The 20,831-nt window shown below is 48.8% G+C and overlaps 1 protein-coding gene across 1 annotated transcript in view; it reads left to right on the forward strand.

The window, feature by feature from the left end:
• Nucleotides 1-642: 642 nt before the first annotated feature.
• CHN2 (chimerin 2) overlaps nucleotides 643-20,831 on the forward strand; it is a 275,775-nt gene continuing 255,586 nt past the window's right edge. Inside the window, exon 1 of the mRNA XM_062178946.1 lies at nucleotides 643-1,005. Coding sequence (XP_062034930.1) covers nucleotides 957-1,005 — 49 coding nt within the window. The 5' untranslated portion in view covers nucleotides 643-956. The remainder of the gene's footprint in view (nucleotides 1,006-20,831) is intronic.

The following is a 20,831-nucleotide window of genomic DNA, read 5'->3' on the forward strand; positions in this document are numbered from 1 at the left end:
GGGATACTTAAGTGTAGCTGGAGTGGCTTCCGGGGTGTTTGGGGGAGCTGGGCAGGGGTCCCCAGCTCCAGAAAAACAAAGGACAATCGGGAGGGAAGTGGAAGGCGCGCTCCTCAGCCGCCCTGGCCACTCCTGAGCCCCTCGGCCCAGCCCCGCGTCCAGCGCGATCCCGCCCTCGCCCTCCGGGTCGCCGGGCGCCACCGCCTCCCCCTGTAGCTCCCGCCCGGTCGCCTTCTGACCCCGCGAGCAGCGCGGCGCGCGGCATCCGCGCCCCCCGCCGGCCTCCCCGGCACCTCGGGGGCCGCTCCCACCCTCGGCTTCCCCCCCCCCCCCAGCCCCCAGCCCCCAGCCCCCAGCCCCCGAGGCAGGAGCTGTCAAGCCCGCGGCAGCTGAACCAGCCCGCGGCTCTGCTCCTTCCTTTGTGTGCGCGCGAGCCAGGCTGGGGCGGAGGGAGGAGGGGGAGGTCGCGCTGTCGGTGTGTCTCCCGCCGCCGGTGCCGGTGCCGGTGCAGCTCGGAGTACGGCCGCGGAGGCGGGAGCCCAGCCCGTGGGTGCGCGCTGGGCTGGCGGGGCGGCTCGGGGCCGCCGGCGCGCCCAGGTCCCAGCCGCGCGCGGGGTAGCGCCGACGGCCGTGAGGCTTGGCCAGAGCCCCGACCCGCGCGCCCTGCCGGCCGCCCCCCGTGCGCCCTGCGCTCGCACCTTCCCCTCCCCGGCCCCCCGAGAAAAGCGCGCAAAGGCGCGGAGAGGGACGGAAAGCACAAATAAATAGCGGCGGCAGCAGCGCGTCATCTGGTGGAGCAGGAAGTGCAGGCAGAGTCCGGAGGCTCGTGCTTTCTGCGCGTCCCCAGCACTTTGCCATGGGCTGGGGGCCGCGGAGGCTGCGAGCGGCCGGCCCAGGGCAGCGGCGGCGGCGCCGGCAGCGCGGCTGAGCGAGCAGCGACGCGCGGGGCGCCCGAGATGGCTGCGTCCAGCAACTCCAGCCTGTCCGGCTCCTCGGTGTCCTCCGGTGAGTCCCAGCTCCGCGGGCGCGGCGGCCGTGCCGGGGCGCGCCCCCTGCCCTCGCCCCGCGCCCTGGCACGCCCCGAGCTACCTGTGGCGGGCCGGCGGGGCTGGCGTGCGGGGGGCACACTCGTTCGGCTGCCCCAGGGTCCCTGGGCGCCCACCGCACCTAGGCGCCGACAGCTGACAGAGCCGAGGCGGGCGGCGGTGGCGCCCTCCGTGTGCGGGCGCCGGGGCGCTGGGCTGCGGGCGCAGCAGGCGCGCGGCGAAAGGAGCCCGGCAACCTCGCGCTGGGTGGCGCCGCGGGAGTTGGGGGCCGGCGGGGCGGGGAAGCTCAGGGCGAAGCCGGGCGCCCCCGACCTGTTGGAGGCGCGGCGCCCGCCACCCTGGATACCCAAATCCCAAGGCGAGGGGCGCACACCCTGGCTCCTCGCAGACTTGGTTTTCTTTGTTTGTTTCAGAAATGAGCGCTGTGGAGACGCTCGCTTGGGGCACGGGTGTGAGGTGGCAGCGGGGAGGGCTGGTGTCCTGGTCTTGATGGAAGTGGGTTTGGGGGGAAGCGAGGTCGAACCGAGCTCCTGACTCGGCACCTTTACATCGTGGGGGGGAGGGGGGAGGGAGAGAGACAGAGAGGGACTGACTCTCCTTGGACATTTCCTTAGGATACTCTGTAATTTTACTTTGAAAGCGAACATTTCACCCCTTTGCAGTGTGGCTGAGCAAAGGGACGGCTTATTTGAGCCTTTCTACAGTTGATCAGCGGATCTAATTGGAGAAAAAATTAGCTAACGACTCTGAAGGAGTGGGAATCAATGGACAGACTCCGATTCCTGAGTATGACAGGTTTCTAATCAGAATGATGCATTAGGCAGGGCTCCCCGCGTCTGTGGTCACTGAGAACTCTAATGGCAAGCCCTGAAGGGCTGGCTGGTGTGCGAGGCAGTATTGGAGGGGCGGGAAGGTCTTGGGACCTAATGGAAATGCTCGATGTGTTAATAACGTATGAAGCCCTGTTGTGGTCTTTTTATTATTGTTCCTAAATTAAACTCCAAGGCGAGGACGCCTTTTGGGAGGCATTGGACAGCCAGCCGGGCATAAAAGGAGCCATATCTATAGACACGTAACTGATCAGACCTTGCATGCGGGGTGAGTCTGACGAAGGTGCGATTGTGGTGTGGCTCCAGGTGATCACTGGAAAGCCATCTGTTATCTTTCTTTGGCAGGTGTCATTCCAGGGAAATGTCACTTCCTTTCTCCATCGCTGCCAACTATTCACAAACACAGCCTTGTGCGGTTCACAACCTAGTTCAAGTTTTTGCCAGTAGCAGCCAAGGGGGCAGAGCAGTCCTATCTTATTAAGCGCAGCAACAAGTCGACCGCCTGTGGTTTGAATTCTGAGAACTCAGCAAATGCTGCAGCTTATTTTTAGTACCCTCAAACCGCTGCTGCTGCTGCTGCTTCTCAATTCATTTTGGTTGACTAACATTGAACTTAAAACACAGTGATGTTGGCTGACTGTTAGCGTATGGCTTTCCCGCCCTGAAAGCTGCCCACGAGAAAATCAACTGGTGGAGGAGAGGTGGCGAAGGGACGGTAGGAGCAGGAGAGAGAGGGGCAAGTCGTCTGGCTGACTTACTGGGGTGCTAGTATCGCCGGCGTGCGGGGTGAGGTTTTGGATCCTCATGCAGCTTTATAGAACCGGATTGAAAGCCCTGACTCAGCCCTGGGAAGGATACCTTGGTTAGAAGCAGCAGGATGCACGCCCTAGCTGATGGTGATGGCTTTCCAGAAAGGACACAGCTGCTAACCACGGTCCTCGCTCCTGCCTTGTGTTCCTCTGGGACAAAAACTGGGGAATTACGTGACGGCTGAAATTCCAAGAGTGGACATGATTGTGTTATTTGGAGCCCAGGAACTTACATTGCCTAATTCACTGATTAATCAGGCACTTTGGAAAAACATGGAATTGTGGTTCTCTGATTTAAGCACCCTTAGCATTGTGTGGATCATGAATAATTCAGAGGAGAGAAGCAATTCACACCTGGGAGGTGTTGGGCAGGCAAGAACAGAGGCTCTTTGTGGTGGCAGCTGGGCTCTCCCTGAGACATTAGGGCCCTCCGTGCATCTATTAATCACCACTTTCAAGGACCTACTGTGTGCCAGGGGTTAACGTGTACGCTCCAACTTCAAGGAGGTTACGTGAGGATGTGGTGATTCTGGGCTTCCTTCTAGCTCTGGGGTACTGGGATTAGTGTCTTTGAATTGTGGCTCCACGGCTGACCAAGTGAGTGTCTTGGGATGAGTTATGGACTTCGTGCAGCCTCACTTGGCTCATCTGTAAATGAAGCTAATGCTAACACAGGACCCACTTCACAGAAGAGTTGTGGGGATTAAGGAGAGGATGTATGAAGAGCATTGAGCACAGGGCCCCAGGCTTTTACCAAGTGCTTGGTGTCAATAAACTGAATTCTTTGGAGTAATGGAAAAGAAGGCTCAGTTAGGTGCAGAAATAAGCCCGACACCCACAACACCTGTCTCTTCCATCACACGTGAAATGTGATCTTGCGTTTTGGGCTTCGTTAAGCAGCTACTGAGTGTCTTCCAGGTTTCAGGTGTAGTCCTGAGTGCTTGGAGCAGAGAGGCCAATCAAGAGCCTTTCCCTTAGCCAGTAGCAGCTGAGACAGACAAGCAGGTGGCAATGTATCTTCTAGTCTGATCGCATGAGCTCTGTGCAGGGGAAGGGGGTCAAGGCCTCGTTAGGGGGATCTGTGGTGGTGACATGATTCAGCCTCGAAGGACGAGCAGGAATTTTCCAGAAAGCTTAGGTAAAAACGGGGTGATGGGGAAGCTCCTGGCCTTGTTGTGACTTTGCTGATGAGGCTGTTGATCCTGTCCCTGGGTGGTTGCCCCTTCCTGGACAGCTATGCCTACAGGCCCAAGGACAGCATCATGCGTGTCTGTTCAGGAAGCCAGCATGGAACACCTCTGGAAGCCAGAGGATGCACTGGGGCACTGAGCGCTCCTGAAGGAGCCATGGGTCTGTAGCATCCACATCCAGAGCGGGGGGCTCCACCTGGGCTCATGCTCCCCTTGAGGAATAGCAGTGGGCGGTTCAGATCCGGTTGTGTTTGTGCAGAGTCAAGATCTAATAATTTACTCAGTGTTATGCTCCAAGTTATCTGATTTTCCTGAGAGTAGGTTCTCACTTGCTGTTGTTTAACTACATCACCCAAGTGTGTCATTTATTCTGCGCTACCAACTGAGACATAACAAATGAGATAATCAGGTTAAAATTAATTTAAAAATACATTTTCTGAGAACTCTTTAGAAATTTTTTTTCCTGGAATGTTCAATTATGAGCAAAATAAATTGCTTTGCCGTAGTTTTAATGATAACTGCTGGTAATTAAATTTCAATCACCTAGATTGGCAGGAAGGTTTGATTACCTTTGTTTTAAATTGCAAGGAAAAAAAAAAAACCTTTATCTTTAAGCTTTTAATCTAGTCTGTGGTACTTGATTATATTCTGAAATAAACAATGGTTGATTTGCAAAACAGTTTTCTTAATCATGGGTTACATTTGCTTTTATAATTGAAATAAGATTTTTTTTCGTATTAGTAATGTGATTGCCAAATGGATAATTTCAGAGTCAAGAAAAAAGTAAGCAAAGTAATATATTAGCTATGAGATGTTTTCTAGTAACTGTGCAGGATAGAAAATTAAATATTAAAACGGAGCCCCCCAAACACACCAGGGTAAGAAGTTAAGATTTTGAAAATATAAGTATATTGCACCATAAAAATGAAGTCAACATAGACTTTTAAATTAAAATGCAAATGGAAAAAGGGTAAACATCAGTATCGTATGTGCAGTTATCAAAAGCTTAATTGGGAAAAGAACATTTCTCTATGGATTGAGATGTTTATTTCTCTGGATTCTCTACAGCAGTAATGGACCCAGGTAAATGGCAACATTTTCTGTTGTCACCTTGATGTTCACCCTAGGAATGATAAGTAGGATTTTCTGTACTGATTGTTTAATAGAGTCATGACCAGGATATATGCAAGTCCTCTATGTTCTTAAATGCAGAAGGTAAACTTGAACAAGGGTAATCCCAGCAGGACTTGCGAATGTGTAGTTAGGAGCTCTGTGAACCCAAAACTACAAGCCAGGGTGCCATGACTGCAACAGACATTCTTCTGTTGGACCTTTGAGTTCTTTCGACAATTTCTTCTGGAATATTCCATCATGTGTAGAAGAAATTTCTTTGCCTTTGGTGTAATGGTAACTGCTGTTAATTAAATTTCACAGTCACCTAGATTGGCAGGAGGGTTGGATTGACTTTTTTTTATCTTGAATCACATGCACAAAAATTGTGATGAAAAAACTTGCAGATGAAAAAATCACAAAGCTGTAAGTAGCTCTTGAGCAGTCAGTCACTCAGGGTGCTGTACTTGCTGCTTCTCTGGTGGTCTTTCTGCCAGTTGGATTGCACTGTCCATGGGCAGTGACTCGGGAGCCATGCAGTAGTCTCAGTGGTAAGGGGTTCTTCATAAGCAGCTGTGTGTGTGTGTGGGGGGGTGGACACAGGCCCCCTGGTTTGTGTGCTTTTGCTAAAATGCCAATTTCCCCCCATGAACTGTATTGGATGACTGTTTGTTCAACTTAAAAATTGTTTGAGAGAAAGAACTCCCATCGGCTGGTGAGAATGCCCACAATGGCTGGGGCTGTGCCAGCCTGGAGCCAGGAGCCAGGAACCCATTCCAGGTCTCCCACGCATGAGGCAGGAACCCAACTATGTGAGCCATCACCACTACCTCCCAGGGTGTGCATTGGCAGGAAGCTGGAGTCAGGAGCTGGAACTAGGACTGGAACCCAGGCACTATGATATGGGATGCAGGCGCCTTGACTTGCCTCTTAGCTGCTAGGCCAGACACCTGCCCTGTATAGCTTTTGAGAGATGAGGGCATCAGGTGTTTTCCAATCCCAGCCTGTGTGGGGATTAACTGGACAGTGTGTTCTCTGAGCTGCCACCTGGGGCCAAGTGTTGGCCCTGCTGAGGGCCATCTGCTGTTCGGTGGGGTACCTGGTTTGTGCACAATGGTGGCAGTAACCCAACACTGGTTTGGAAAACCTATAGGTTAGCAGCATCACTTTGGGGTATGTTTTGTAAAAGCATTTTCTGCTAGAAGAGCAAGATTACTGCAAAAACAGATGCAGGAAAAGAGAAACGGACCTAGTGCTAAACAGACATATGGTTAATAGCATCCACTGATCACTCGCCAATGCTTTATCTTTTATGACTGCATGAGGGGATCTTAAAATGTCCATGGAATGTGGAGTTCAGAGATAAATTTTGATGCATTTTTTTTTTTGAAATCACATACGAAGGTTTTCAAAAAGTTTTAAGAAAATTCATGGATTTCAAAAATTTCTTTTAGGATTTATTTATTTGAAAGGAAGAGTTACAGAGAAAGAGAGGGAGAGATATTCCATACACAGGTTTACTCCCAAAAAATGGTCACAATGGCCAGGGCTGGGCCAGGCCAAAGCCAGAGGCCAGGAGCTTTTTCCAGGTCCCCAACACGGCTGCAAGGGCCCAAGGACTTGGGCTGTCTTATGCTTTCCTAGGAGCTTTAGCAGGGAGCTGGATCGTAAGTGGACCAGCCGGGATTTGAACTGGTGCCCAAATGGGATTCTAGCATTGCAGGTGGCAGCCTAATCTGTTACGCCACAATGCTGGGCCCCAGAAATTTTTTTTGACCCACAATAAGCTTAGCTTTTAATTCCATTTTATATTAACTTTTTGAACTTCACTTGTGTGCGTGTTTCAGGCTTCTGAAATATTTTAATTTTCAGAACAAGTGGATTCTCCTTTCCTGTTCCTCCCTTCTTACCTCTCTTCTTCCCTCCCTCCCTCCCTCCCTTCCTCTCTCCCTCCCTCCCTCCCTCCCTTCCTCTCTCCCTCCCTCCCTTCCCTTTTTCTGTTCTTGTCTATTATGTCTATCGGATTTCCACTTGGAGATGCTGTCCTAACACCTTTGTTTGGGTTACATTCTCTGGGCACCTTCTTGCTTCTCCTTCTGCTTGGCCCTTGGGAAAGGAGGCTGCTAGCCCATTTCTCACATGGCCCCTGCCCAGAGGGTCAAGGTGGACCCCTTGACTCTGGTGTGGGCTGCTTGGTGTCACAGCGCACACTGATGTGTCTCAAAGCTACTGACAAACACGAACGCTTACTCACGTTCTGCATGGCTCGAGGAAATCCCAGTTAGGAAAGTGCTGGGCTGCACTGGGAGTTGGCTCTGCGGGGCACCCTTGTGAGTGTCCCTTGGCATCTGAGGCCCCAGGCTTGGGATGTGTGCGTTGCCAAGTGGCAAGCAAACTTTCTGCCCTGCAGCCAGCTAGAGCCGTCCACCAGCTGTTTGTGCAGGTGACCTTTCTCCTCATTTGGAATTAATTGTCTATCTTTGTGGGATCTGATTTTTGAATGTTGTCTGTACAATATGGCCTAATTACTGCATTGTTTTGCTTCAAGAGGTTGCCGGTCCTGTTACCCAGCCTCAGCCTATCTGCAATATACTATCAGCAGTGTACAATATTATTTTAAATCAACCAATCTCTCGGCTCCCACAGACATCTCCTAATGAATACGAGATGGACTGAGGAGGTATAGAATGAGGAGGGACCTGGGATATTGTTGAGCGGCTTTCAACCTTGTGTGAGAAAATCAGAGCCCAGGACCTCAGGAGCTACCCTATGGTGGAGGAGCTAGGGCCGGGACTGCCATCTAGGGCCCACAGACCCGTGCTGTGAACTCTCCCTCCTCCTTACTGTCTCACCGTAAAAGAGTAGCATCATCCTTAGAGAATTTCCTTGCAGACCTTCTGCTGCCTGGCTGTTCTATTTCATTATTGAATGCCCTTTTTAAAAAAAGGAAGTCATAAAGTGCTTTGTATTTTAAATGGGCTTCAGAGCTCAAGGCTGTTGTGCTGTGGAGGCACAAAGACACAAGTGAGCTAGGCCTGCCGTCACTGTATGTAGGTCTGCTGTCTAAAGCAGTACCGGCTAGCCATATGTCTATTTCACCTTAAGTTAGACAGCATTCAGTTCCTCACTTGTACTAGACTCCTTTCAAGTGCTCAGTAGCACAAGTGGCTGGCTGCCACTTTATTGGATTACCCAGATACAGAATAGTTGGAATCGTTCTGCCGAAAATTCTACGGGATTGGTAGTTCTGAGACAGGGCTCTATTTAATGTAATTTAACAAGCTAAAGTTAGAACATTTGTTCTCTCTACTTCCATTCCTTAGGTTCCATTGCTAGTTTTGCAAGCTTTTCTTTTTTAAAAAATATTTATTTATTTATTTATTTGAAAGAGTGAAACAGAGAGGAGGAGAGGCAGAGAGAGAGGGAGTCTTCCATCTGCTGGCTCACTCCCCAATTGGCCGCAACGGCCAGAGCTGTGCTGATCTGAAGCCAGGAGCCTTTTCCAGGTCTCCCATGCGGATGCAGGGGTCCAAGGAATTGGGCCATCTTCTGCTTTCTCAGGCTGTAGCAGAGAACTGGATCGGAAGTAGAGTGACCGGGACTGGAATCGGGGCCCATATGGGATGCTGGCACTGCAGGCCACAGCTTTACCTACACCACAGCGCTGGCCCCAGTCAACTGACTTTTAAAAAGTTTCTTTGTGGCTAATCCTCCACCTTGTGGCACTGGCACACCGGGTTCTAGTCCTGGTCAGGGTGCCGGATTCTGTCCCGGTTGCCCCTCTTCCAGGCCAGTTCTCTGCTGTGGCCAGGGAGTGCAGTGAAAGATGGCCCAAGTCCTTGGGCCCTGCACACCCATGGGAGACCAGGAGAAGCACCTGGCTCCTACTTTCGGATCAGCGCGTTGTGCCGGCTGCAGTGCACCGGCTGTGGCGGCCATTGGAGGGTGAATCAACGGCAAAGGAAGACCTTTCTCTCTGTCTCTCTCTCACTGTCCACTCTGCCTGTCCAAAAAAAAAAAAGTTTCTTTGTAACTTTGAGGGAAACTGGAATGACAGATGGGTGATGATGTTGGGGAGAGTGATCAAAATGCTTGTAAAACTCCTCCCGTCCAGACGTTTGATTCAACTTTCCAAAAAGTCTGCTTTTTCCCAATAGTAACTCAGTTTCTTTCTGAAATGAGTTCTCCTTCGGTTGTAACTTCACTCTGGATGAGGAAGAAATGTTCAGGTCCAGAAACATTTTGGATCTCTCCATTCTCTTCCAAAACATCATAAAGCAAGTAGAAAGATTGTGACTATATGGACTGAACTGGCTAGTGGTGTATCCAAGCCTTGTTATTTTTTCCCCCCCTTTCATTTATTTTTGCCAAAGAATATTTAATGAGTACAAATTTCATAAGTATAACTTTAGGAATACAGTGACTCTTCACACTATACCTGCCTTCCCATCCCTACCCCCACTCCCACTCCTCCTCCCCCTCCCATTCCCAGTCCCATTCTCCATTAAGATTCATTTTCGGGTAACTTTGTACACAGTAGATCAACTCTATACTAAGATTTTATCAATTTGCACACACACACACAACAAGTTTTGCAGTAAATTCTCATATTTATTGAGGACAAAGTCTTGCATGAGAAGTAAGTACACAGTAAAGCACATTAATTTTTAAGTTATACTAATTAAAAATTAACTCTTATGTATGACATCAGTGATCACCCAAGGCTCTTGATGTAAGCTGCCAAGACTATGGAAGCCTTTTGAATCCAGCAGTATTTAGACAAGGCCATAAGCAAAGTGGAAGCTCTCTCCTCCCTTCAGAGAAAAATACCCCTTCCTTTGCTCAAGCTATGTTATTGAAGAGAGACATTCTACCAACCAAGCTATCAGCAAACAGTTCATCTGGAAGTATTTCACTTCTAACAAAAGACTCACATTCACAGAAGAACAAATGCACTGGTTCGTAGAAAATAAAATTGGCTTTTGGAATTTTCAGCACATTTAATTGGGGGGGAGGGCGGGAATGCATGCAAATAAGGAGTAGGCACATGGCAGTTCTTACGAGAAGGAAGCCGTTCTCCTCCTTGAACCTCTGCCATCGTCTTCAAGCTCAGCAGAAGTGGAAGGTGGGAAGCATTTTTAGAGCGTGAAACTACTGTCAAGGACGCAGTGGTTGTTGAGGCTCCTGGGGTCTGCAAGTAGAATAAGCACAAGGCTGCATGCGTGGCTCAGTCTTTACTGAACCTGAGGTCGTGGACTGGAGGCAGCAGGAATCGCAGAATCACTGGGTGATTGGTGTGTGCAGTTCTCCAGCGGAGGCCTAGTTCTTGGATTTCATCCTGCCCAGCATCTGCCTTTGCAGTTTCAGTGTTGGCTAAGTGTTGTCCTTTTTAAGGAAGTGAAACCTAGCACTCCCTATTGGTGCATCCAGTACCACACTAGCAATGCAAAGTGGTTTTGGTAAATGTTTCTGTTTCCAAGGAATCAACCCAAGAGACCACATTAGGGCAACAGGGTTGTAGGAAGCACGGATATGGCTTTGGGGGTAAACTTGCTGCTGCATGTCTCAGATACAGCATAGGAGCTGCAACATTGACTTACGTGGGCTTGATTCTCAAGTCAACACTGTCCAGTGCGACGGCCACATGTGGCTGCTGAGCCCTGAAACATGGCTACTCAGAGTATCAGTCACACCGTAGTTTAAAGACTTAGCACGGCCAGCGCTTCGGCTCGCTAGGCTAATCCTCTGCCTACGGCGCCAGCACCCCGGGTTCTAGTCCCGGTCAGGGCGCCAGATTCTGTCCCGGCTGCTCCTCTCCCAGTCCAGTTCTCAGCAGTGGCCTGGGAAGGTGGTGGAGGATGGCCCAGGTCCTTGGGCCCTGCACACGCATGGGAGACCAGGAGGAAGCACCTGGATCCTGGCTTCAGATTGGCGTGGTGCGCCAGCCATAGCAGCCACTTAGGGGGTGAACCAGCGGAAAAAGGAAGACCCTGTCTAACTCTGCATGTCCCCCCCAAAAAAAAACTTAGCACAAGACAACATGTAAACTCACTCATGAACAACTTAAAAAATACTAAGTATATGTTGCAATGATAACATTTTAGCTCTACTAGGTTAAATGGAATATATTTTTAAGGTTTATTTTAGATGTTTTAAAATGTTTAATGTAGCTGGTAGGAGGTTTATAACTAGGCATGCAGCTTTCATTGTACTTGCATTGGGCAGCACTGGTCTGGAAAAGTCCAGTAAGAATGGCCTGGCCTTTATCACAGGATCTGCTGCGTGTAACCTGCTGATTCACTGCCCAGGGGCTCCCATGGGTGTTGCCCCGTCCACTTTTCAAGCCAGAAGCTTCCCCACCATCCACCAATGCCATTGAGTCCGGTTTCTCAGGTCCCTTTTTCGTTCTAGCCCCAAACGTGGACAGATGTCCCTCATTGCTCTAAGTCTGCACAGTGATATTGAAATGAAGTTGCGTTCTTAGGAACAGTTAGGAACTTTGGACGGATGCTTGTTTATGCAGGTTTTTGTCTTGTGTTGGTTTTGCTTTGCTATACTTCTAGACTTTACATGTTTACTTGTTACATTGATGTCCACACCTCCTTCCACAGGAAGCCTCAAAGGCTAGGAAGTTGGAAAGAGATGTTGAGAAAATAAGGAACACATTTTTTCCTCTGAGGGTAGGAAGCTTGCCTGGTGGCCTTGGGGCTGAGGTGCCGTGCCCTGCCCAGAACGTGTGTGTTTGTGCCCACATGCATGCATGCGTGTGGGTGAATATGTCTGTATGGGTGATTATACGTGTCTGTGTGTGTTTGCATGGATATGAATGCTCACAGAGGAAGCGGAAGTGGATTAGTTCAAACAAAAGTTATTTCCAACCTAATTTATATCATATATAAACTAATATTAAGGGAAATGAAAAGTCAGGCTTAGCATTACTTTTAGTAATGAAAGAATTCACTTGGGATTATGCTAATGATCTGTTGATATTAATACACATAATTTGGCTGCCTAATACTGATTTAAATTGCTCATTCAAATTCACTTTATTAGAGAAAAATTAGCCATTTTGTTTTACTGTGCTTGTCCCCATAGACATTAAGAATGTTAAACCATGTTTATTAGGTAAATAATACTATTTTGCTGACTTTCATATGCAAAGAGAGCATTAACACGTTTCCTTCAGAGTTTGCCCTTTGGTTTGGTAGTGTTTGGTTGGAGGCCAGTTAGTTCAAGCCAGATGTCCTCTCTCCTGTCTGCCTGGTGATCCATGTCTAGAGTTGAAGGTACTGTCAGTGACCAGGCACAAATTTTCCTTGTGTGTGATATTAATGTGTCCTAGGGCTGAGCTTTGGTTATATGAGAGTTCTGTACTGGCTTTATACAGCCAAACTAGCCCATATGCCTTTTTTTCTTTTGTTAAAAATTTATTTCAAAGGCAAAGTTGGGAGAAAGAGGGAGATTTTCCATCCACTGGTTAACTCTCCAAATGGCTGCAGTGACCAAGGCTGGGCCAAGCTGAAGTTGGGAACCAGGAACTCCATCAGGGTATCCCACAGGGGTGCAGCGGCTGAAGCAGTGGGGCCATCCTCTGCTGCCTTCCCAGGCACATTAGCAGGGAGCTAGATGGGAAGTGGAGCAGTTGGGAACTTGAACCATCGCTCATATGGGATGCCTGCATTGCAAGTGGTGGCTTAACCTGCTGCGTCACCATGCAGTCACCTATGCCTTTTGTCTAAACACGAATTCTTCCGTACAGGAGGAAGCAACTGACTGTGCTTTGGAGCTTTCCTGAAATAATTAACATCAGAGTAAGATTAGGGATGGAACTGCAGTAGCTCCTAGGCTATTCCAGATGGGAGCTGCGATTTTGAGTTAGTGCCATTTGTCAGAACATAGTAATTGTCACAGTACTCATTTGGTTCTGTGTTCTAACTCTAGTTGTAAAGAGAGGGTTATTTTGTAAAAATGCCAGCGAGCTTTCAGGGAAGAGATGGCCTGCGGCCGTGCAGCTTTTCCTGAGTTGCTGAGTATAAATCTGTCTGAAGCCAACTGCAGTTGTAGCTGGTGTTGCTTCTGTAGTCCTGAGTCCCTTCTACTGTCTACCCGTAGAGAGCGTTAGTATTTCCTTCTGTTACTCTAAGCCTCATTTTCTGAAACTCGTTTCTCTCTTCCATTCTTGAGTAGACAAATGTGGGTTCACTAGAACCATGGACTTGAGTGTGATGTTGTGTGACCAGCACGAGGCAGTTGGGGATCTGGTCTTAGCACTAGCACCGAATGCCTCTGCTGACCTGGACCGCACTGCGTATCCACTTTCTCTTTCATAAAATGGGCTCACAATATTAGTGCAAACCAAGTGTGTGAATGTGAAAGGAACTTGACATTTTGCAATGTAAAAATCGTGGTCTTGTGACATTCCCATTCTAATAGGATGTTTCCTCGGCTGCTTGCCAAGGTGACTGGTGGCTTGGAGCTCAGGATTTTTCTGAGAGATATGCAAAATTGCCCCTTGCTACATTGCTGTGCTCTTCCTTGACAGGTGCCCTACCCCTTGAAGCATAACCGAGTCAGTTAAGAATCCTCCACTCTGTGCATCCCACATTCCTGATGACATTTTAAATTAACTTGGGGGGTCCCTAAGGGACACCACTGTTGATACTTTCCCTTCCAGAGGAGTGGCTCTTTTTTAAAGCAAATTTTGTGTTATAGTCCATACAGGTGCTTCTTCACTTACGAAGGGGTTATGGTGCTGATAAATCTGTTGGAAATTGAAAATATTGGAGGTTGAACATACACGTAACACCCCTAACCCAGCGAACATGCTAGCTCAGCACACAGCTCGCTGTGGGGCCTCCGAGGCTTCCTCTCACAGCAGCTCGGCTGACTTGAATCACTACTCAGAGCCCCTGTCCAGCGGCAAGCGAGGGTCGGGCTGTCCAGTGCCAGCCAGGAAGAGATCCAGATCCCAGACTCCACGTAGGGTCTCCACTGAATACATTTCTGTTTTTGCACAATTGTAGTAAGAAAATTAAGTTGAGCTATCAGTTGGGGACCGTGCGTATATGTGGAAGATATCTACAGTAGACACGTGAGTTGTGAAGCACACCAGCCTGACCAAGAGGAAGCCACAGCCCCGTTTAGGAACAATAGTGTCCTCGCATCTTCCTCTGGACTCCTCTTTCCCTACCCATTTCCCTCCTCCTGCCCAAGGTAACCACCGCCCTAAGCTTTCTGTACACTCCCTTTTTAAAATTATTTTTTTATCATAGAAGGCTAAAATACATGCACCACAAGGGTGCTTTCTTTTTATCACTTATTTATTTGAGAGACAAATAGGGAGGGGAGAGAACATGCTGGGAGCCAGAAACTCCATCCATGTCTCCCGTGAGGGTGGCAGGAGCCCAACCACGAAGCCATCACCGCTCCCTTCCAGGGACTGCTTAACGCATACAGGGAGCTGGAGCCCAGGGCCAGAGCTGCGTATCAGTGCCCGAGGGCGCTCTGAACCCAGGCACTCTGCTGCTGGACACAGGCATCTTAGCCACTAGCAGAAACACCTGCCCTCAGGGCACTAATTGTTTGGTGCCGACTCCCCTGTGCTTAGTACAGTGTCTGACGTGCAGTAGACACTCAATAACTGGGTGCTGAGTGAGTGCGTATGCCTTGGTGCCAAGCACTTGCTTACAGGTAGCCATCAAGCCCCTCTGTCAAGACCCCAATACTGGTTCCTAGGAGCCAGTGCCTTCAATGGCTTTCAGAAAATTTGTAAACTTATAATATGAAATCTTTGCACTTAGTTGTAACAGGGGAATCTCAACAAAATAGCATGGACCTGTCTTAATTAGGACTTCATAATTTGATTTGTAACTCATGGACACATTTCAGGTGTGAATAGTGCTATGGTGGGGTGAACCTGGGAAAGCTTGGGCTAGGTGAAAAGCCAGTCACGAGAGACCATGTGCTGTGTGATTCTACCTGCATCAAATGTGCAGGACGGGCGTTGTTCCCTGGGGCTGGGAGGGTTGGTGGTTTGGAGAGAGAAATTGGGGAGTGACTCCTAATGGCTATGGGCTTCTTTTTAGGGTAATAAAATCTTTCTAAATTTGCTTGTGATAATGGTTGCACAAATCTGTGAATATTCAAAGTCATTGGGTTGAACAGTTTTAAACAGGTGAATTGTAGATATGTGGAGACTGTCTTAATAAAACCACTATTTTTAAAAGGCCGCCAAAGCGGATACAGTAGGAATGAGAAGGTGAGGTGGTTGCAAGGTGAGCTGGTGGAAAGACTGTAGGTTCAGTTTTTCCTGGGCAGAGCGTTTGTTGTTGGAGAGGAGACATTACTGTCCACGGTCACTGATAGATTGTGCAGCGTGTGGGTGCGCTCTTTCCCCTACATTTGCATTTCCACATTCTTCTTTTCCACCTCCCAACCCCTGACCTGCTCAGATGGCTCCGTAGAGACTTGCCCTCTGTGGCTGGTTGGCGGGGTCAGCTCGGCCCCCACTGGGCAAGCGCCGCCACCTCGTGTCTGCCTGGCAGCGGGTCTCCCGTGCTGATGCTGGACAGAGCTGTGTGCATTTTTCCCGACTTGTTAATTAGAGTTTGATCCAGCTTTGCAAGCCCTGGGCTCAGCTCTTAGGCCCTCATGGTAGAACCTGAGCCGCCCAGGAGCCAAGTTCCCCTGCTGTGTGCCTGGCAGTTCTGACGGTTACCAGCACAGGGGTGCGTCGGCCCCCACTTCCAAGGATGCTTGTGCAGGCTCTTCCAAGGATATCATCTGCCAGCTCTTTTGTTGTTCCCCATCAAAGCACCGACACCCTTTGATCACATGGGATCACAGAAGGGGACGATAAACACTTTGTTCGACTAAAATGCTGCACAGGTGTAGCTGTCTCAGATGTCTTCCCGGTGTTTACTTTTACTCTAAGCAAGTAAAGAAAAACGCATTTGATCAGATGAGCTCTAAAATATGAGTTATTACCAGTGGGGACATTTCTAGAACTGCATACATTCTGTAATGAAGCCAAGCAGTAAGCACTTTTTAAAATGCTGGTTTTGAGTGCCAGGTTATGGCCAGGTATTCCGTCCCCTCCAAGTGTAGAGACTCTTCTAGTGACACAGAGCCACCGTCAGAGGACTTGCTGGCTGTGGCGTGGAGCTCATGGAGGAAAGGCTGTTGTCTGGAGACAGAGTCCCTGGGTGGCCACTTTTCTTGAGTGGCTGGTTTGAGTTTGGGGACATTTTGTTCATGGCTTGTCATCCCTTTTTGCCAGCATGGGACTCCTGAGATCAGCACCCTACAAAATACCGACAAATAGCAGTACATGGGGGCCTGGGGGCGAAGCAGGTGCTGAGAGTTTGTGTTTTCCTGGCACTTGGAGAAGCAGAGCGCGGCTACAGTGGGTCTCTTGTTCTGTTGTCCTTCCTTGGGTGAGCCCTGGTGCCTTGGGTCCCCTGTGGCAACAGCGCACAGAGGGCAGGTATTGTGCCTGGTGCTGGCCTCTGCACCTCACTTCAGATGCCGACTTTACACCTTGGTCTTCCTACTTTCTGATGCTATGGGCTGCACTTTGTCTGACATAAGACTCGCCGTTCCTGGGACCAGCTGCTCAGTAAGCTTTTCTCATGCTAACGCCAGCATGTATAACACATTCACACCTCCCTACTTCCTGGCCAGAACATTCTAGGGTATGCGTGTTGTAAGGGTTAGCATGCTTCAGCTGCAAACAAAGAAAACCCCAAAAAGAAGTGCTGGAGTAGTGGGGCTCCAGCCGCTGTGGCATCTGGCTCTGCTGCTCTCTGTCTCGGGGCTCTGGCTTCTTGGGGGATGTGCTTTATCCTCAGTGTTGTCTTCTGTGATGTCGAGGTGACAACAGTAGTCTCTGGCATGAGATCTAGGAACAGAAAAGGAATAACCTCTTCCTCCTGCTCTGTGGAATACAAGAAAACCTATCAGGGAAGCACCTCTTCCTGGAGCAAACTCGCCTTTGCCTCATTGGCTATAGGTTTTGTCACATGGTTAGATGTGAGTCAAGATTCCCATGGTGCACTTAGTGTGGACACGACCCTTTCCTGGAATGGGGTTGGGGCAGCCTCCTGAAATGGTAGGGGCACCAGAAGGGAAGGGGGTTCTGTTAGGAGGAAGGCAGGGGATGTGTGCATACTTAGAGCATGGCTATCTTCAGTCCTTGGAACCTCCATGTCCACCACAGAGACGCTGAGAGTTGTCAAGACGCTCAGCTTCTCTGTCATTGGGTTTATGTCTTGTTTGAGGACTGATGAGTGCAACCAATTGCTTTGTCACAGCATCACTCCCCGCCAAGCATTTCTCCTTTCCAACCAAACTAAGGTGCTGACAGCTTCTGCTGGATGCATTGTCTCCATGTGCTGGTGTATAAGGGTTTGAAGCACTGTGTGTCATTGTTATGGAAAAATATGGATCTGTTAATTCAGATGTGGAGGGATTCTTGAGCTCTAATGAAAAGTAAGATGGCAATGAGGGAAGGTTTTGATTCTCAACAGATTTTCACATCCCTGGGCCTGATCTTAGTAGGAATTGTATTATAAGGAAGTCAGGAAGAAATAGCAGATGACTCAACCACTCCTGGTTGCTATGGCAAGGAATTCTTAAGGCTTTGATTTATGAGAAAGAGATCATTAGCAGTTCCTTGTTTTAAAACGGATTCCTGCAAATTACCAAGGCTCAAGTGGAATGGGTGATCGGGAAAAGAATCTCAGGTTATTTCCAAAGAGCAGCGGCCAGGCCGAAGACACTGAGAGAGTAGGCTCCTGGTGTTCATTTTTAGGGCAGGCCAGAGTGTGTCAAGATCACTGGAGAACAAGCCACAGGATCCATGTCTGTGTCAGCGCTCTCTCGGCATTTGCTTTTCCCATGGCCTGGGGCGAATTGTGTTACCATTTTATACCTTTGATGCTCATCTGTAGAATTATTAGGTTGGACCAGATCATCCTGAGGGTCTTGAAAGTTTTATGATACTCTGACTCTGCCTGTTTCCTCTTGCAGATTTATAGTGTTTCCCCAGGAGAGCAGCTCTCTCTCCACCCACATAGACGCATACTTTCAATAGTAATTATCCGTGGCTCCCTTTGTGCCAGGCACCCAGGCTGCAAGGCAAGAAAGACTGCCGACCTTCCCTTACTGTTGCCCTCACCTTTCGGTGCGCTCCCAAAGCAGCTCAGAGATACCGCACATGTGTTCCAGGGAAGCAGCGGACAAGCCTTTTGGGCTGTGACCTACTCTAAGAAGTTGGTTTTATTATTTTATAAATTAATTCATTTGTATTTTATTTAAAAGGGTAGATGGGGGACAGAGATTGATTGATCCATCTTCTACTACCTGGCTCTCTCCCCATGACTGGGCCACGTGGAGGTCAGGAACTCCATCCAGGTCTCCCACATGGATGGCAGGGACCCATGTACCTGAGCCATCACCTGCCTCCTAGCATGTGCGTTAGCAGGAAGCTGGATCAGAGGTGGAGTAGCTGGGACTTGAGCCAGGATGCACGTATCCCAAGTGGCACCCAACACCCACTCCAAAAAACATACACTCCTTGACAGACACACATGATTCATTTGATATATATTTATTGCGTATCGTGCTATAGGTTTGAAAGATACTACTGCAGTGAACAGACATTCTGGACCATATGGCGTTTTGAAATAACAGATAGCAAAAATTATTATATAATTTATATGTATAAATATGGATCTTTTAATATGCTTATGTATAATTTGTAACTGACACAGTATGTGAGAAGGTGATAGCTCCATGGGGAAGAATAAGTCAGGAGAGGAGGTGGGAAATGCTGGAGGTAGGGAGTCTGCATTTTGACTGGTAGGCAGGGAAGGCGTTCCTGAAGAGAGGACATTGGATGGTGCAGGAGGCAATGGTGCAGGTGTCTGGAGAAGAAGCATTCCCTGCCAAGGAAACAGCGGTGGTAGAGCCCTGAGGGGGATCTGTGCCTGCTGAGGTCCGGAAACAGAGACAGGGACCATGGAGATGGGGTGGGGGGTGGGGTTGTAGGACTGAGCAGTGACCCGAGGTGCAGCCATGGTGGGCTGCTGGGTTGTTGGAAGGACTTCAGCTTTTACAATGAGGGAGGTCCCTGACTTCATTTTGAACAGAAGCACTTTGGCTGTTACATTGAGAGTAGACTATGCACCCATGTGGCATGGACACACATGTGTAGAAATACAAGTTCCACAAACAGCACTTATTCTGTCACGTGTGATGTGCTATGATAGTGTCTTCTCTACTGTATTGGTGCTCATTCATCTACACACTGGTGAGGGTGCACAGATTGATTTCAGGATCCACTACAGTGTGAGGACTGGCAGTTTGCAAACAGGTTCTAAATTGGCCTACAACCTCAAAGACGTAGTAGATTCAGGCTTCCTATCAGGGCGTGGTTGTGATATAGTATCTCCTCTGTGGAGGCCTCATTTTCACATGCAATGATCATCTTCAAGGACGTTTTGCTTAACATGCATGGAATGACACTGCTTTATTGAATGATTATTTAAAAATTTCATCTTTCCCTGTATATTCCACAGGCTTTTACAAATTCACATTTTAAATAACTTTTTATAGAGAGCATTGAAACATCTACAAGGAAGAAAAAACACGATGAACCTGTCATCGCCCACCTTCAACAGTGGTCAGGTCGGGGCCTGCCTTCACCTGTGTTCTGCCCCCAGCCCCTGGCTTTTTTCTGAGTGAATTCCTGGCATCGTTGTATCTGTAAATATTTCAGTTGGGATCTCTAAAAGATAGGACTCCATTTTTGTTGTTAGATTAATGTATTTATGGCTTAATATGTTTGTTGGTTGCATTCCTGTAATGTGGTGTGTGCACATACAGTAATTCCCCCATTGTAGTCAGATCAGCAGTGTCTTCATTCATTAGCCTGAGAAGAGAAACACAAGTGACTTTCATGGGAGGAAGCCGTGTTCTTGGTTTCCCTCTCCTGGTTCTGATGATGGTGTGTCTGGATGCTGCACTGCCTCCAAAGGCAAAGCACCTTCTCCTCTCCCAAAAAATGACTGAATTCAACCCATTCCCCCTTTATGCTTTCATATGTACCCACACATGGCCTCCTTCTCGGTGCCTCTGGACTGATGAATGGTAAACACCTTGAGGAAGGCCCTGGGTCCTACTCAGGTTGGTGCCATTGCAGTGACGGAGCGTGGACCCTGGCGCACAGTGGCTCTCGCACTGTTAATGCTTTCCTCCTTCCTGTCGTTAGTTCCATCGCTCCCTTTGGCTGCGTGTTGTAACGTCAACACAACGTGACTGTTGGAGGACTTCTTGTCTCTATCAGGAAGAAAGCTTTTCTAGATCAGTATTGATGATGATACGAGCCTTCAAATTAACCTCAACTCTTAGGGAATCCTTTCGGCCCACTGTTTGTCGAGTTCACCTCTGATGGGTAGTGTGGCGCTGGCTTGTAGTTATCGATCAGATGCTAATTTGATTTAGGCTGCATTACTGAAAACAGTCACTTCTGAATGTTCAATAATCAATTTCTGATGGAGCTGAGTAAATATTTTTAATATGGGGGTATATGGTGCTTACCAAGCCGCTATGGAATAGCTCTTATTTACTTAACTACCCAGATATTGGTAGGGAAGTGGCAATAGCCTGAATCTTATTCTTCTCTTCTCTCACTTATAAAAATGGAGTGCCCAGTGGATGCTACCACCATGCTTTGGCTCCAAGGACATAAGGAGATGGGAAGTGGCACACGTGTAGCTGTTCAGGGTCCGTCCCTGTGGACTGTCACCCTGTGAAGGCAGGGACTCGTAGATCGCCAGTTATTAG

This window comes from Lepus europaeus, chromosome 20 (assembly GCF_033115175.1).
Source record: "Lepus europaeus isolate LE1 chromosome 20, mLepTim1.pri, whole genome shotgun sequence".
Taxonomy (NCBI): Eukaryota; Metazoa; Chordata; class Mammalia; order Lagomorpha; family Leporidae; genus Lepus; species Lepus europaeus.